Source organism: Benincasa hispida, chromosome 10, assembly GCF_009727055.1.
Source record: "Benincasa hispida cultivar B227 chromosome 10, ASM972705v1, whole genome shotgun sequence".
NCBI lineage: Eukaryota > Viridiplantae > Streptophyta > Magnoliopsida > Cucurbitales > Cucurbitaceae > Benincasa > Benincasa hispida.
The window spans coordinates 1,572,040-1,589,566 of NC_052358.1; the positions used below are offsets into that span (position 1 = coordinate 1,572,040).

Genomic DNA, 17,527 nt, shown 5'->3' on the forward strand with positions numbered 1-17,527 from the left:
GTTAAAAGACTAGAAGATTTTTAGAAAAGTTGAATCTAAAAACTACTACTATCGACTTTCACATATTAATTATAATTTAAAAAGTGATTCTCTTATATTATTTAATAATTAAATTTACCAAACAATAAAGACGGCAAAATTTTCTCAAAAAGCCTAAACTTGTAAATTTAGTATATAAATTAACATCAACCAATGTTAACATTCATCGATAGTGAAGGATTAAATAAAAAAAATATTAATACACAAGAAAAAAATACATTTCAAATGACTAGAACTAACTATTATTAGGTTAAAATATCATTTTAGTCATAGTACTTTGGACTCAATTCAATTTTAGTCCTTATATTTTCTGTTGTCCTGTAAGTCTTTCTTTCTTATAATAAATCTTAAATTTAATCATTTCCAGTTAAAATTACTTTAATATAATAAAATGAAATTTAGTCCATGAACTAGGAGGTGCCTCAATTTTATTTACTTGACGGTAACTTTACCCATAAGAGTAATAATACCAAAATGATACAAGCTGAAAATACCTTGGAAGATGATAATCAAACTAATGACCCATCTTCAAGACCTTAGAAAAACAAATGAAGATGTAACCAAACACTATCTTATCCATATCTATCTATTTTTGCTTGCTCATGACTCTCAAAATCCTCTGTTCCATCTGCAATGACCAAAAGCATTGAGAATTTTAACAAAAAAACATTCACTATATTTCAACAAAAACATCAACAAAGCTAGAGATGATTAAATAACTTTAACATCAAACCTGAAGAACTGGCTGAAATTTGTTTTCAGTAATGGTGAATTCATGCTTCATCCAACTAAGAGCTTGGGAGACACTAAATCACATGGTTTATCAAAACATGGTATATATATATATATATAATTCCAAACATTTGAATCTGTGTGGAACAAAGAAATTTAGGAAGAGATTTATTTTGGTAAACTTTTTTCTTACATTTTCTGGTCCCCTTGATCACAAGCCTGAATGAGATGGATAGCTGCTAGCTTCATGTGCTCTGCACCAATGCTGCCACATACACACATCCATTTTTCTAAATCCTCAAGTAACACAAAGCCAAGACAATTGTAAATAAACCCTAAGGTTCACAAATAGTCTATTTGAATAAAGATGGTAAAAATGACTGAAGTAATTTGTGAAAGGTATAATATTAGGAAGCGGAGTAACAACTTTACTCTCTAAACTTTGAGGTTTGTATCTAGTTGGCCCTTGATCTTTCAGTTTTGTATCTAATAAGGTATTGATAAATTTGAAAACTTTTAAAAGTTATTTAAATTATCATATATAAATTTAAATTTTATGTCTAATACAACTTGTTTAATCACCAATTGACCTAAAAGCTTAAGTTGATGGGTGAATGTAAAATTGATATTAGCTTTAACATGGTATCATTCGGTGATTTAACTTAGTATTAAAGCATGAGGTCCTTTGTTCAAACCCCTACTATGTTATTTCCTCCCAAATTAATATTAATTTCCATTTTTCGGGTCTTCTACGTATTTCAAGCCCACAAGTAAAGAATGAGGAGTGTCACAATGTTTATATAATTAAATTTACCATAATCCATTAGGTTAAGGCTTTAAGTCAATTAGTGATTTAACACAACTTTAAACTTTTCAGTTTAATCTAGTAAATCTGCGAATTAAAAAAAAAAAAAATGAAAGTTCAAAGACTAAATTTGTCATTTTGAAAGCTTAGAAACCAAATGACACAAATCTCAAAATTTATGGACTAAATTTGTAATTTAACCATATTAGAATTATCCCAAGGGAACTGGGGAAGTATAACAAAAGAAATACATATTCAAATATCTAAGTAATAGTAAACTACCGGGTGCTTTTCTTCTCTATTTTGTTAGCCAACATACTCAACTTACAGAAATTGCCGTCCATGGAATCACTGCGTATTTAAACCTATTAGTCAACAAAGGAAAAACTACAATACAATTTGTGAAGTTCTAAAAAGAAAGCTTACATGGTGATACTAAGTTCTGATAAGATTGATTCAACATCCTTGAGATAAATCTTGATCAACTGAATACAATCAGGCTCTTCAAATTTTGTTAGAATCTGGGAAAACCTCTCATCAACAACCCTCTACAAGACATAGGACACTGTTAAATTAATAATTTGATGATGTACAATTGTCTACAAGTAAATGAAAAAGAAACAATAGATAATAAAGTTGTCACCTCTTCAGTTAGAGACTGAACATAATCTTGGAGCAATTCCTTAAGAATAGACAAAGCCATTTTAGATGCAAAAAATGGTAGCAAAAAGGAAGTTTAACTATTTGAAAATAGGATATGAAGAAGATGCGCAAATGATAAAACCTGGTACTTATTAGTTTCATTGGGGGGGGGGGGGGGGGGGTAAGATGCAAACTAAGAGGGAGATAAGGACAATGTGGAGCAGAGTTGCATGCAGTTTAGCATGAACCATCATCTATTTGACATCAATATCTTTCAAAATTTTCATTTATGCCACTGGGAAATGAAAAGTGAATCAAATAACGGATGTACAGGTAATAGATTATCATCATCAATCTGGTGTTATTGATAGGCACAATATGTCATAGAAGGGAAAGAGGTAAAGCTGTAATAATTAGTAATGTCCCTGTACTACAAGAAAGGATCACTAAATCAATGAAAATAAACAAATAAGAACATGAAAGTATTTGAAAACTTGGATTCACTCGGAAAAGCTGCATTAGAGCCTTGGAAGTATTGCAAAAAGGAACTTAGCAAAATGGGATATGTAAAGAGTAGCAACTTCAATCTTAAACCCTACAAAACACTGCAACATTAGCTGTTGGCATTCAGAAATCAGAACCCACATTTGAAATAGAGTTAGAACTGTAATTGAACAAACCACATGAATTTTCCAGCCAGTTAGAGCCCCCTCCTTACTGCGAAACTCGAAGAAACGCAAATCAATACGCAGTTTCTCGAATTATGATTACACCAAATTTGTTTCGTAACGCTAGCCCTTCGTAAATCCCTACCTTCACTGCTAAATGTTTTTTCTGATCATTTTAATCCTCGATTTCATCCATTCGTTCTAAAAATACAATTCTGCTTTTCGATGCTCTGATCTTAAAGTAGAAAAATACATTCGCTGTCATCAATCATCATCTTATGGATTGAAATTGCGAACCACCGTAACAGAAATTCTCGAATAACTACGAATCAAACGAGTTTACGCTACATATCAATCATAATTAGCAATGCAAGAAATGCGGTAGGAAGGGAAAAAAGACAAATGATGGAAGGGATGTAACCGCATTTTCGAGTGAAGAAAACAAGAAAGAGACAAGCCGCTCCGAGTCGAACATCTTGCCAAGGCCGAAGCCAGAAACTACTCACCGAAGCAAATTTCAAATGCATATGGAAATTCAACTTTGAAACATTGAATGCTTCGAGTCGCGATCACAAATAGCGAACAAATTACGAAGTCTTCAGCTCATATATACAACTGAACAACAGAAAATCTTTGCAACCGATCCCAGAGAATATCAACGTTCTTGAGGAAAGAACATTCTGCTATAGACGATGGCAATTGGAGCTAGCTTCGAACGTTAGAAATTAGAGGGAGGGAATGAACTGAATCAAAGCAATGCTACAGGGTTGATCTGAGAGCATGAGTTTTTTTCTTCTTTTTTTTTCCTCTTGATACAATTTGAACTCCGACTTCGAAATTGATAGAACTAATTAAAAAAAATTGTCCATTTTGGCCACGTAGTGAGTTTAGGACATATTATAGCAAAACAAACAATATAGATGACATGCAAAAAAAAATTTGGACGTAATGAATCAAATTGGAAATAAACATTGTTTTTCTTTTAGAAAGAAATAAATATTTTTTTAAAAAAATAATAACAAATAAATATTATCACGGCATCATTTAAAGATAGTAGATAACATTGAAACGGCATACTAATTATTAGCATACAATTAGAATCAAAATGGGAATCTAAACAAGTATTATTACGTAATCATTTAACATAAATGTCTATCTTTGTCGTATAGAGTAGATATTATCGCACAAACAATTTTGAGATGAGATGAAATTGATACGTTTTGTGACGTCATTGACAATTAACTACATGCAAGTATTGTGATATCATCCTTAAAACTCAGGAGTGAATTAAAATAAAATTCAAATTTAGAACATATATCATTTGTCTTAGATGGTATAATACTTTTTAACTTAGCCCTAGGATTGGCAAAAAATCTCCACGAAGTCGGGTCCCACAGATACCCAACCCGATCGAGGCAATAAATCCCCAATTTGATCAAGGATAGGGTCAAATCGAGGACCCAAAATAGGTGTCCGAACCGGGGATGGGAAAGATATCCCCACACCATCGCCGTCCCCATCCCGAATGATTTTTTTAATTTTTCTAATACATATATTTATTTGTGTGTATATATATATATATATAATACAAATAGCTTAAATCTATGTTTTTGTTTTTGTTTTTTTACATACTTTTATTTCATTTCATAATATAATTAAACTTTTAACTTTTTATTAAATTTTAAAATAAAGAAATATTAAAAATAAAATATTAATTTAATAAATAAACAATAATAATACCAACTTGTTACCTAAAACTGTACCATTTCAATATAAATATAAAAAATAATAATATAATTTAAAAATATATTGATTTTAAATAAAAATAATTAAAAATAAAAAGAATAATAGACAAAATTTTTCCCTACGGGAACTCATCCCTGAATGGGGATTCCCCGACCCCAACTCCTCAAAACGGAAAATTGGGTAAGAATGAAGATTAAAAATCCCCATGGGACGGAGATGGAGAATACATCCCAACTCCACCCATTGCCAACTCTACATAGGAGAAAAAATCTACTCATAATTGATAGATAATATAATATTGACCAATAATTAATAAGCGAAGGATTTAAAATTAATGTAATTAATCAAAACTACTTGAATCACCATTTTTGGTAATCAATTTCCTTAACCAGCTATACAATTGGCAAACCTTTACGACAAACATGCAAATAGTAAATATAGCAATTGCTTTCAAATGCAATATATGTTAAAAACATTAAACAAAATTAATTGATCTACAAATATTTATATACAACTTTTTCATACAGACCTAAATGTTATAGCACTCACCTAAATTTTAAGTAGAAGGTTCAAATCTAACTTGTACTGTAAAAATTGTAATAACTATGAGAAATACTCATCATACAGTGCCATGATCCGTTCCCTAATATACAACAGTATCATGCATTAAGGCTGGATCCAAGCTTTTCGGAGCAGGCTTAGCAGTGATTTTAGAATAAGTACTTTTAACAAAATTGATTCAATTATGATTACTTTGCTGCAGGTTTGATCACTTCCCTTGAATTTCAGTTCCAGAAATGCTTGAGCAAAGCCACTGAGAGCATCGGTTAGGATAAAATTTGTTAGATGGCTAAATTAGCAATTCATGATTCTAAGATCCACGAGGTGAACTCTTGCAATAGTTGAAACTTTTGACGAGTGACTACATTAAGAATAATCTGCATCTTGCTGAAAAATTCTGTTGCATCTTCTTTGCATTTAAATGTGCCGGCACAAGCACACTGTTCTGATAAATGAGCTGCTTTGACTTGGTTGCAGCGAATGCATACCAGATCCTGCACGTGATAGAAACGCTCCCTCTGCCGCACGATTTGAAGCAGAGCGTTCTCTATCATTTCTTGGTCGTATGGCTGTCCACATTGTGGCACAGCACAGTGCCATTCCTGTGCTAGTAAAGCTGAGTCGCGGCACAAGTCCAGATCTCGACAATCGTCACAATAGCTGCTCTCATAACCAAAAGAAAGGGTAAGAAATAAAATTCAATACCTGAGCCATTCATGCGCTGTAAACTTAGGTTTGAGAAGCGAAAGGTAGAGACGGATTTATAGACATTATTGAGTAATAATAAAATATTTTGCCCATTTATATTGATTTTTCTGCTGCAAGACAATTGAATTTGGAGTAGACATGCCATATTTAGCAAGTTTATCATTAGCATACCTGCAAATAACGTTGGGTAAGATTATGGACGGGCTGGAACTAGAAAACTCAGCTTCTGGTGCAAACTCTCTTACACGCACAAACTTCAGTAAATTTTTCCTCATTACCTGTACAATAGGGAAAATATTAACAAGAGCACAAGACTATTGTTAGCTAATGGACTGCTGTTCTAAGCCAACTTGGACTGCAATTTACATGACGTACAATTAGGGATACCAGACTGAACAAAAAAGTTCAAGAACTAAAACATCGTTGAGGATTCTACAATATTATTGAGAAATATCGCAATCTTTATAAGATACATGTATAGCTCTTCCTATTGTTGATGGATTTTGAGATAAGTTCCCTTGTTTTATATAATATGGTATCACAGTCCATGAAGCCTAAACGAATATTTGGTCAAAAATTCAAAAACCAACCCAAGATGGTAAATCCAATGAGGCACCATCTTGAGAGAGCATGTTAAAGATCCCATATGGAAAGAATGGAGAGGTACTCCTAGCTTTATATAATATATAATATGGTATCAGAGTCCATGAAGCCCAAACGTGTATTCAGTCAAAGATTAAAAAATCAGACCCAAGATGGTGAACCTAAAGAGGCACCATCAAGTTGATCTCATATCAAAAGGATGGAGAGACCTTACGATCTTCATAAATAAATGAATTACTCCTCTTATTACCAATTGGTTTTGAGATAGGACTTCATGTTTATCTAATAAACATTTAGCTAAGATAAACTTAGGAGGAACCAAGAGAGAAAAGGATACTTGTTCTACAGCTGTTGTTTTTCTCCCCTTTATATCAGTGAGTCTTGACTGGTGAGTTTCCTTTTCTCTTTAGCTACCTCTTGGATTCTAAGTCTGTTCTATAAAATGTCAAGGACAAAAACAAAAACGCAACCCTGGCTTCTCCATTTTATTTTATTTTCTGAATTCGTGAGTGTCCGGACTAGTTACGTGCACTTCGACTAATCTCACGGGACAACCGTCTGACCCTACAACATTTGGTTGTTAAAGGAACTCGTAGGAATCATGGCTTCTCCATAATGAAGCCGAGGGAAGATAGAGCTAAAAACCACCATGTTCTCATATGAGGATGGTAAATAGTACTTGAATGATTAAATTAACGTGCTACAGAATTAGAATGAAGCTTGGTTTAGACGATGATACCAGAACATCATGCTGGACATTTTGATCAAGAGCCAAAACAGAGCAGACGAGCTTAATGAATTCCAATGCAGCATCTCCTTTGTGGATATTACCAGAAGGTTGTTCTGGTAAAATATCCTGGGTGTTCTTGTCCTTTCCTTTCATATGAAGAACAATGTCACGAACAATTCCCAACATTTTGTCACTGAAGTAAGAGCTTAACTGAGAGTCAAGATGAACATAATAAATATCTAATTATGAAATTTTGAGAAAAACATGAGTATACTTGCAGCAGAAAGAATTAATACCTGTTCTTTCAGATTTTCTGTCACATGAGATTCAAACGATTCAGCAGCTCCAACAGTAATGGATGGGGTACATGTGTCATCACCATACAATGATGCTCTTGCTGCAGCTTGCTTGGTTGCATAATTCCATGGAATATACAAAAACTGGGAGATGATAAAAACAAAGTGATCCTGCAACGTCGAGAAGAAAGAAACTATCAGATGACTGTAAAACATTCAGAAGTCATTTTACCCGAATAAACTATCAGATTTAACTGTAATGTCGAAAAAAATTCCTTGCTACTGAAAGCACACAAAGAATTCTTCAGCCTATCAATCACCGAGTAAGTAACTAATAAAGCTCAAGTATTAAAGTTACCTGAATCTTCTTGGGTAGATACTCGGCAATGTTCCAGTTGGCCACTATATCAACTTGAGATTCAATATCTGTGCTCTCATCATCTTTTGCCGGGATTCCACCATAGTTATACTAAAATAGAAGTGACAAATAGAAATATATATCTGAATAGTATAATAGAAATTTGGAGGGGAAAAGCTTAAATAGCTCAACAATTAAAATAATTAAAAGAAAAAAGAATGAAATGCTCGTATATTTTGATTTCTTTTGCCAATATTGGATCAGGTAGAATATATCATCCTCAACAGAAGCTATATAAATTAAGATTCTTTAAACTCAGGATCTTCAAGATATCTTGTATGTCAGTATAAAAAATGCTAGGTATAAGGAGAATAATACCTGAGAGAGGGCCTTCACATATGGGTCCCGTATTAATATTTCTAAGATTGAACAACGGCCACCGAATTTCAAGCTAAAACTAAAGACTAAAGCAAACATTTTGGATTTCCACAAATGAATAAATAATGCCAGAAAAATAAGTTTGGCAAATGTAATTTGGAAAGGCTGTAAGATATATGAAGGAACTTCTATTACATTTGCTGCTACCAGTGAAAAGTTCCAACCACCACCCTCCCTCAGAAACGAAAAGAAAACAAACAAACAAACAAACAATCAAGAAGCCAGCTGAGTGGGGAGGGATGACTCATGACAAGAACAAAGGGAATCATGAACATTGAGATAAGACATCATCAAACCTGATCCATAAATAACAGGGAGTACCAGAACTGTAATGGTTCCAGCTCAATCCACTCGAACAGATCCCTAAATAAAAGGAAAAATAATTAGAAAAAAAAAAAAACAGAATACAAACTAAGCATGCTTAAGGGAAGAGTTTCAAGAGAAGAAGAACAACCTTGTTTGTACAGTTTTCAGCAAGCTATCACAGTATGCTTTAGCAGAAGAGAGATCAAACCTTCCCGTGTCTATAATAATTCTTGAGAAGTTTGCAAATATAATGGTGGCACCTAATTTGCGCAACTCAGCCAACAAAAGAGCAAACACCTTTTGCATAACCTAACAACAGCAATTATAACAAAAAATTTCAAAGAGTCGATCAGTCCATTGAAACAGCACTGATTACAAATACAAAGTATTTGATTTTTTTTTTTCTATAAGAAACTCTAATATAAAGTATTTAAGTAGAAACAGTAAATAACTACAACAAGGCATGATGTGCAGTGGAGTGTTTTTCTTCTTTTATAACAAATGCAGTGGAGGGTTTTCCCGCAATAGCTTTTATTAAAAAACTTTCAACACTACTCAAGTTGGTTTAAACCAAGCAACTGACACTTCCTTAGGTAGACGAGAGACTTATTACATATAAAATAAATAAATAAATAAATAATGACAATAAAGATTAATTATTGACAACTTAACTTATTACACAAAAATAGTAGAAATTTCAACACTACTCAAGTTGGTTTAAACCAAGCAACTGACACTTCCTTAGGTAGACGAGAGACTTATTACATATAAAATAAATAAATAAATAAATAATGACAATAAAGATTAATTATTGACAACTTAACTTATTACACAAAAATAGTAGAAATTTCAACACTACTCAAGTTGATTTAAAGATGTCTTCCATAGCCAACTTATATCAATCAAGCTGGTTTAACCTAATGGATTACAGTAAAATTAATTATATCAATAATTTACCTCTCCTTCACCTGTGAGGCTATGAGCTTCAAAATTTGTAGAATGCTCAACATGTAGAAATCAATTCTAACTAGAGAGAAAATGACATTGCTAGAGTTCGAATACAAAACCTCCTCCTTTGATACTATCTTAAGTTTGAGATGACAAAAACATATTGATATATATTAAACCATGCAATCTAAGTCTTCTTATATAGAAGAAAGACCTATAACATATAAACATAATAATAATAATGACAATAAAGACCAAATGTTGACAACTAACTTTTACACATAAATGGTAGAACATCCAACTAAAAGTATATTTGAATTAACTTGAAGTTTATTTAGCTTCTAAGAACATTCATGCATACCTTGTGGTGCAAACGATGAAGGGCTGGGTCGTGAAGTTTTGATTGGGGGCTGGAAGGCAAAGGCAAAAAAACAAATGAACATTGTCAACGAGCCAAGTTTGACATGAGATAGAATCAGTATGCCAACAAACAGAAACCTGCAAATCCATCTGTACAGATGCCGCAAAATTGCATCAGCATATACATTTCCAGATGTAACTGCATCTGCAAGACACCTTTGTATCAATTGTTTCAGGACACGAAATGCCGGAGCACATGAAGCAGCCTCATCGAAGGCACCTTCTTCATTAGAAAGCTGGGACCCACATTGCATATCACGTTCAAAGCCAAACAAACTACCTCCTTCCATTTCATTCACTTGGTTGCTCTTCAACAGAGCGTTGACAGCCAAATGATGGATCTGCGTGGGTCGGGGTAAAGATACCTAAATACTGCCGCTTAAACTTTTATCATGAAAGGAATGCATAAATAAATACTCAACCTTAAGCTCCACAGAAACTTTTCTATATGCTCCAGGGTACGTCCGAATAGGCTGTTGGACCTATTACAAAGAACCCAATGGCATACTCATTGAACGAGGGCAAAGTAAGGAGTATAGTGAGCATGTACATAAAACCATATTAAAAATAGAATCCAAAAATACAATTGTTCAGTTAGTTTGTGCTAGACGGGATAAGGTCTAGTCTTCATAGATTAAAATTTATAAGTGCCATCTATGTAACAAACCTCATCAGCAAAACACACATCTTCTATGTTAATGCCTCCTATATCTGGAACGCCATCATCCGATATCCAAAGTACCTAGTAATCAAATTTTAAAATTCTCAAGTTGGAAAAAGTCCAACCAAACCATATTATAAAAAAGAAAGAAAAGAAAATTGATGAAGGCAATTTTTTCGGAAACTTTTTCAATCAATCAACTAATTCTTTAAGCCAGCATAGCCAACAAGGAAATATAAAATAGAACGGACCTAAAGATAGTTAAGAATTAAAAAAAAACAAAACAAACAAACAAACCTGCTGTTGATCATGTAATGCTCTTGAAAAAAATATATCTGCTGTAAAAATTAGCCAATCAAGTTCAAAATTTCCTAATGGAACCTGCCAAATATGATTCCAACAGTAAGGTTCACATCAACACACTTACAAATAAAGAATTTGGAGGAGGGAAAAGAAATTACATGGGCATATCTTGCAAGAGAGATTCTCTCATGCAACCATTGGGATGATGCAGCACAACGTTGCATGCCAATCTTTGCAGCTGTTTGTTGCCAACCAAGAACCTGTAACGCACACACATCATATAGTGCAATACATCTAACGCATGTTCAGTAACTAGTTTAAGAAATCTGAACACTTTACAAGTTAGAGTTCGTATATAATATATGTACATATACATATATATAGACACATATACTATTCTTGCTGATTTTGCATAGAGAGGCTTAGGTATCGACTTATCCGAATATATCATACACAAATATTATGAATATTTACCCTCAATATCTCCTACTTCTCTTGCTTTCTCTTAAAAAACAAATGCAGTGTACAGAGTAGCCTGTGGACTTGAGCACTAAGCTAATCTGGTAATGCATTATTTCCTTTTAACTACGAAAGAATAATTGGTAATTCACTAGGATAAATTTCAGATTGAGTTTAAATAAAATCATAACTCAAGTATAACCTACCAAGTAAAGAAGCTATAGCTTATCACCTATAGGTGTCGGGTTTTCTCCGCTTTCATTTGTCAATGAAATCGTTTCTTATAAAGAAACTAAAATATTTTTTTTTAAAAAAAAGCTATAGCTTAGAAGACTACCTGATATTGGTTATCACGAGCATTAGAAGGAATGGTCACGCATGGAAAATCATCTAACACTCCTACACCTGACTTCAGCCGTTGTACATTTGGACATTGAATTACAGCTAGAATAGGTCCATGGTTTATGCTCCTGAAAGGCATAATCAGTTTAATGTAACAAACAAAGAAAGTTTGGACCTAATGCAAACTTTCTGAGATAGAACTGAAGTCTGAATCCTTACTATCCAACATAGAAGAGCAAAGAAAATATATCCATAACACTGATAAAACTAGATTTCTGAATCAACTAGATTAGTATCAATGATATAATGCTTAAAAAATATTAATCAGAAGGAACGAGAAATAACATCAGTACTTACAGAAAACCAAGATTAGAATGGTTTAGTTAATGATATGGAACCATGGAAGCTGGGGAAATTGTAGAAATATCACAACTAGATATCAAAAGGAAAGAAAGCAATGGCAAAAGACCCTCCCCAAATAAAACACTAAAAGCAATAAAGTCACAAGCACTTGAGAGCAATAACATATCTGTTTACTACATTAAAATTAATCTCTCCAACCAAAATCTCCAGAGAGAGCTTTGACTTCTCCAAGAAGAAAGGACATCCATATCTAGACCCAAAGAGGAAAAAAATCTCACAAAGGGTATACTAAGAAATCTTGAAGAAGCTCCAAGTAATGCCACAAACACAAAGGGATGGCCAACGGTGAAGGAGAAGATAATTTGGAACCTTCACCATACTACTTAAGAAAGATTTTTCATTGTATTTGTATAGAATATTTATTTTTCCTTTATTATCTTTATTCTTTCCATATTTGTAAAAGGTCTTTCTCCTATATAAGAAGACATAATCTTCATATATTTAATAAGAGAAAAAAGAGATTAATATTTCTATTCCTCCAATTTCTACATGGTATCAGAGCAGGTAAATCTTGGCAAAACGCTAGCCACTAACACCACCACCAGAAAACCCTAGCCACCACACCTTTTCTTCCTCAGCAATAAAATCCTAGTGGCCCCCAGAAAACCCTAGCCATCACCTAATGATCACCATTGTTGCTGTCTCTTATACACATCTAGATGTGTATAAGAGACAGGACGTGAGTTTTGTGCTCATGTGATTCTCCATCGTCGACGTTGTCGTTCATGTCTTCCGCCATCGTCATTGGTGCCTTGCCCTCTGTTGTCGAGTCGAAGATCATGTTGTCCACTGCTGCTCGCGTTGTCTCCCGTCGAAGTAGCTACTCATGATCGTGTCTATAGTTTTTTTGTTCTGGCCTGATTCACCTTTCGGTTTGGTTAACTCCTGATTTGATTCGGTCCAATCCGACAATTGGTTCAACATTTGGTCTGGCTTAGTCTACTGGTTTTATTTTTTATTTTTGGTTCAAATTTTATTTTTTAGTTGGTTCAAATTCTAGCTTGGTTCACTCCTGGTTAGGTTCAAACCGGTTTGGGTTGCTTCTATTTGGATTTGGTTTAAAAACTCTTTCTTTTTGGGTGGATTTCTACTATTTGTTAAATCTTCTACCATGTTACAAGAGCAAATTCATCAAATCTTACAACTGTCAACCACCAATTTTCCCTCTAATAATTCATGTGTTTCTTTGACTCACACGGGTCCCAAGACTCGCGTAGTAAATCATCTCCGTGGATTATTGATTTCGGAGCTTCATATCACGACTAATGCTTCTTTTAATTCATACTCTCCATTACTTTGCAATGAGAAAATTAGAATTGCCGATGGCAGTTTTTCTTCTATTGCAAAAAAAGGAACTATTAAATTGACTGAAAATATCTCTCCAGTCTGTCTTACATGTTCCAAAATTAGCCTGTAATCTTTTATCCGTTTCTAAACTTTCCAAAGATTCTAATTGTGTTACAATCTTTGAATCTTATTGCATTTGTCAAGATCAGGATTCGGGGAGGGTGATTGGGAATGCTAAGATGCTTGATGGTCTCTACCACTTTGATGAAGGTTCTTCCAGCAATAAAATAACTCAAGGTCTTAGTAGTATCAATTCTCTTTCTGTTAAAGAACAAATTATACCGTGGCATCATAGACTAGGACATCCTAGTTTTTCTTATCTCAGATATTTATTTTCAAATTTATTTAAGGGCATTGATTGTGAAAGTTGCATTTTAGCAAAAGATTATTGGTCCACATATTTTCCAAAACTTTACAAGGCTTCAAAACCTTTTTATTTAATTCATACCGATATTTGAGGTCCTTCTAGAAGTACGACTCATAGTGGAAAAAGATGGTTTGTTACTTTTATTGATGATCATACTCATTTATCTTGGGTTTATTTAATGCAAAAAAAATAATAAATAAATAAAATAAAATAAAATCTGAGGTGAAAGACATTTTTAAACATTTTTATAATATGAATGAAACTCAATTTCAAACCAAAACTTGCATTTTACACTCTAATAATGGAATTGAGTACTTTAATGAGTTTTTTTTTTTAAAGACAAAGGTATTATTCATCAGTCTACATGTCGGGATACTCCCCAAAAAAATGAGGTTGTTGTAAGAAGAAATAGGCATTTACTTGAAGTGGTACGTGCTATAATGTTTTATATGCAAATTCCAAAATATCTATAGGAGGAAACAATTCTCACAGCTACCTACCTAATAAATAGAATGCCTAGTAAGATCTTGAATTTTAAGACTCCCATCGACTACCTTAAAAAGAATTTCTAACATCCCACATATATTTTGAATTACCCCTCGAAGTTTTTGGGTGTACTACTTATGTTCACATACCTGATCAATTCCGGTCCAAACTTGATCATAGGGCTGTTAAATGCATTATTGTGGGTTACTCTTCAAATAAAAAAGGTTACAAGTGTTTTGATCCTCTGACAAAAAAACTCTTTGTGAGTATGGATGTGTCTTTTTTAGAAAATCAACCCTATTTTCCCCAAAATTTTCTTCAGGGGAGAAACCAAATTTGGAAGAAAATTTTGGGGATGTTGTATTCCTTTTTTCAATCCTAATTGTTCAAGTGTTACTAGTTCTATGATGCCAAATGTAGAAACTTCTCAATCAAGGGGAGAAATACTATAAAATGATCATATCGATCAAGTGCCTGAGTTTAAGTTTTATACTAGAAGAAAATTCAATAAAGGGAACCAAGACAAGATGGTTGGTCCTTCACAAGACCTATCTGAGACCCCGACGACTGAAACTAGTAATTCTTCTTCTATTCCTACTCCTTCAACTACTCCAACTACTTTTCCAGTAGTGTTTGATCTTAATGTTCCCATTATCCTTAAAAAAGATATTCAAGGTTGTACCAAATATCCTATTGTAAACTTTTTGTCATATCAAAAATTGTCAAATAGTCATAGATCTTTCACATCCAGGATTGATGGCTTGTTTGTCCCAAAGAATATACATGAGGCTTTAGACGATCCAAAATGGAAATTAGCAGTTATGGAGGAGATGAATGCTCTAAAACAAAATGGAACTTGGGAAATAGTCAAATTACCTAAGAATATGAAACCAGTGGAGTGCAAATGGGTGTTTACAATAAAGTGTCATGCTGATGGTAGTGTTGAAAGATACAAGGCCAGACTGGTAGCTAAAGGATTCACTCAGACATATAGAATCGATTATCGGAGAACATTTGTCCATGTAAAAATTAACTCTTAGAGTCCTTTTGTTTCTTGTAGTTAATTTAGATTGGTCGCTTTACCAACTTCACGTGAAAAATACTTTTCTGAATGGTGATCTTGAGGAAGAAGTGTTTATGAACTTACGACCAGGTTTTGAGAAGGAGCTTGGCTGTAGTAAAATTTGCAAATTAAAAAAATCTCTCTATGGTCTTAAACAGTCCCCAAGAGCTTGAGTTAAGTGTTTTGGAAAAGTTGTGTCCAGTTATGGATTTCTTCAAAGTCAAGCAGTTCATACATTATTATATAAACATTCAGAGAATAATAAAATCTCAATTTTAATTGTTTATGTAGATGATATTATTCTCACAGGTTATGATGAAGCAAGCTTAGCTGATCTCAAGAAAAAAACTGGATTGTGAATTTCAAATTAAGGACTTGGGAACGTTGAAATATTTCCTAGGAATGGAATTTGCAAGATCAAAGAGGATCTTTGTTAACCAAAGAAAGTATGTCGTCGACTTACTTAAAGAAACAAGCTTTCTTGGTTGCAAGGTTACAAAAACTCCTATTGAACTTAATATAAAGCTTCTAGCAGCAAAAGCAGAAGAAATAAAGGACAAGGAACGATATCAGAGGGTTGTTTGTAGATTAATTTATCTATCTCATACACGTCCTGATATTGCATTTGCTGTGAGCATGGTTAGTCAGTTTATGCATACTCTTGAACCGACTCTGATGTAACTAGAAGGCTTGCTTTTTTAATTAGCTATAGTTAGTTTGTTAGTTTTGACTTTAACTATAGTTAGTTTGTTAGTTTTGAACAAACTTGTAATCTTTCTCTATAAATAAAACCTCTTCCCTCATTTTGAGGAGAGATTCATTGGTTCAAAATATTAGATTTTTGGTTTCACACCAAAATTGGTATTAGAGCGCTCCAAGATTTGGGAATCGATGGCGGGAAGGAGAGCCCATCAACCAATCGAAGGAGATGTACACAGGCAAGAACAAGAGGTGGAGATACTCCCACCCTCTCTCCAAGAACCTCAACCCAACACTTGCTGTCCGTTGAGAACTCATTGGAGGGAATTCATGGCACCTTAACAAACCTTCAAGAAAGCATGGAAACCCTCGCTAAAAGGGTTGAAATTCTTGCAACCGCACCTCAAAATCGAGAGAATATTGAACCAGCTGATCAAGAATGGGGAGGAAGAGGAAGAAGAGGCGGCGGACGGGCAAGAAATGGCCAAAACCAGCAAGAAATATTTGAAGAAAGACATCCAAGAATTCAAAGACAGAACCATGAAAATCTAAGAAGACAACCAATTGGCCAAGAAAGATATCAAGAAAACCAAGATTGGGATTCATCTAGTGAATATGATCAAGAAGAAGAATTCTTTGTGCCAAGAAGAGGAAGGGGTGAGAGACGTGAGGACAATGATTTCAAGACGAAAATTGACTTGCCAAGTTACAATGGGTTTAGTTCTTCATTGTTTTCAGCCATCACTTTTTCTTCCTCTTCTATGTAAGCTATTGTTTTTCGTTGGGGGCATGCATTAGATAGTGACCAATTTGGCCACATCGAAAGCATTCCTCTTCTTGGCACAAAGAATGTTAATCACTCCTAAAGAAGATTTGAACCCCCAAAGGCATTGTCTTTTCAAAACAAGGTATGCAATGTCATCATAGACAATGGAAGTAGCGAGATTCTCCAAACAGCTAGTGGCGGTTCTAAATCTCAAAATGGAGATTCATCCAAACCCATACAAGATAGCATGGGTAAAGAAAGGTGGCGAGGCATAAGTAAGTGAAATTTGCACCATTCCCCTTTCAATTGGTAATAGCTACAAGGACCAAATAGTATACGATGTATTGGAAATGGATGTATGTCACATATTGTTAGGGAGACCATGGCAATATGATACTTGAACCTTACACAAGGGGAGAGAGAATACATGCGAGTTTAATTGGATGGGCAAGAAAGTGGTCCTACTTCCACTAAACAAGAAGAATGATAAAGGCATAAAGGTGAAAAAGGAAAACAACAACCACTTGTTTATAACAATTAGTGGAAAAACTTCGATGAAAGAAAGAGAAGAAGATATATTAGGACTTGTTGTTGTTGATAAGTCCGAGGAA

The 17,527-nt window shown here is 33.9% G+C and overlaps 2 protein-coding genes across 7 annotated transcripts in view; both read right to left on the reverse strand.

Annotated features, from left to right (window-relative positions):
• Window positions 1-450: 450 nt before the first annotated feature.
• LOC120088598 lies at window positions 451-3,754 on the reverse strand. Of its 4 annotated transcripts, none has more exons than XM_039046003.1 (7): window positions 3,393-3,754; window positions 2,220-2,258; window positions 2,003-2,124; window positions 1,859-1,927; window positions 965-1,036; window positions 773-845; window positions 451-667 (listed from the first exon to the last, which is right to left on the reverse strand). In XM_039046003.1, the coding sequence occupies exons 1-7, from the start codon at window positions 3,411-3,413 to the stop codon at window positions 626-628; spliced, it is 438 nt and encodes a 145-aa protein (XP_038901931.1). In that variant the 5' UTR covers window positions 3,414-3,754; the 3' UTR covers window positions 451-625. The 4 variants fall into 4 exon arrangements, with proteins under 4 accessions (XP_038901931.1, XP_038901930.1, XP_038901933.1 ...); XM_039046002.1 differs by having other exon boundaries at window positions 3,308-3,754; XM_039046005.1 differs by lacking the exon at window positions 1,859-1,927 and having other exon boundaries at window positions 3,308-3,754.
• A 1,342-nt stretch (window positions 3,755-5,096) lies between these two features.
• Window positions 5,097-17,527, reverse strand: part of LOC120088115 (DNA polymerase epsilon catalytic subunit A-like) — a 48,574-nt gene continuing 36,143 nt past the window's right edge. For 2 of the 3 annotated variants that reach the window (XM_039045186.1, XM_039045188.1), the window contains 14 exons: window positions 11,761-11,893; window positions 11,123-11,224; window positions 10,959-11,042; window positions 10,668-10,742; window positions 10,423-10,482; window positions 10,079-10,341; window positions 9,942-9,990; window positions 8,781-8,941; window positions 8,623-8,689; window positions 7,889-7,999; window positions 7,531-7,701; window positions 7,244-7,444; window positions 6,073-6,179; window positions 5,097-5,853 (listed from right to left, as the gene is read on the reverse strand). In XM_039045186.1, the coding sequence (XP_038901114.1) occupies window positions 5,496-5,853; window positions 6,073-6,179; window positions 7,244-7,444; window positions 7,531-7,701; window positions 7,889-7,999; window positions 8,623-8,689; window positions 8,781-8,941; window positions 9,942-9,990; window positions 10,079-10,341; window positions 10,423-10,482; window positions 10,668-10,742; window positions 10,959-11,042; window positions 11,123-11,224; window positions 11,761-11,893 (1,942 nt within the window). In that variant the 3' untranslated portion in view covers window positions 5,097-5,495. Of the gene's footprint in view, window positions 5,854-6,072; window positions 6,180-7,243; window positions 7,445-7,530; window positions 7,702-7,888; window positions 8,000-8,622; window positions 8,690-8,780; window positions 8,942-9,941; window positions 9,991-10,078; window positions 10,342-10,422; window positions 10,483-10,667; window positions 10,743-10,958; window positions 11,043-11,122; window positions 11,225-11,760; window positions 11,894-17,527 lie in introns of those variants that run through there. The other variant, XM_039045187.1, reaches the window with a different exon arrangement.

Coding starts and splice junctions, on each gene's coding strand:
- LOC120088598 (XM_039046002.1), bottom strand. CDS start 3,361: ATGTTCGACTCGGAGCGGCTTGTCTCTTTCTTGTTTTCTTCACTCGAA. Junction 2,259..3,307: donor TTTCTTCACTCGAAAATGCG/GTTACATCCCTT, acceptor TCTATTCTTAAG/GAATTGCTCCAAGATTATGT. Junction 1,928..2,002: donor TCAGAACTTAGTATCACCAT/GTAAGCTTTCTT, acceptor TTAAATACGCAG/TGATTCCATGGACGGCAATT.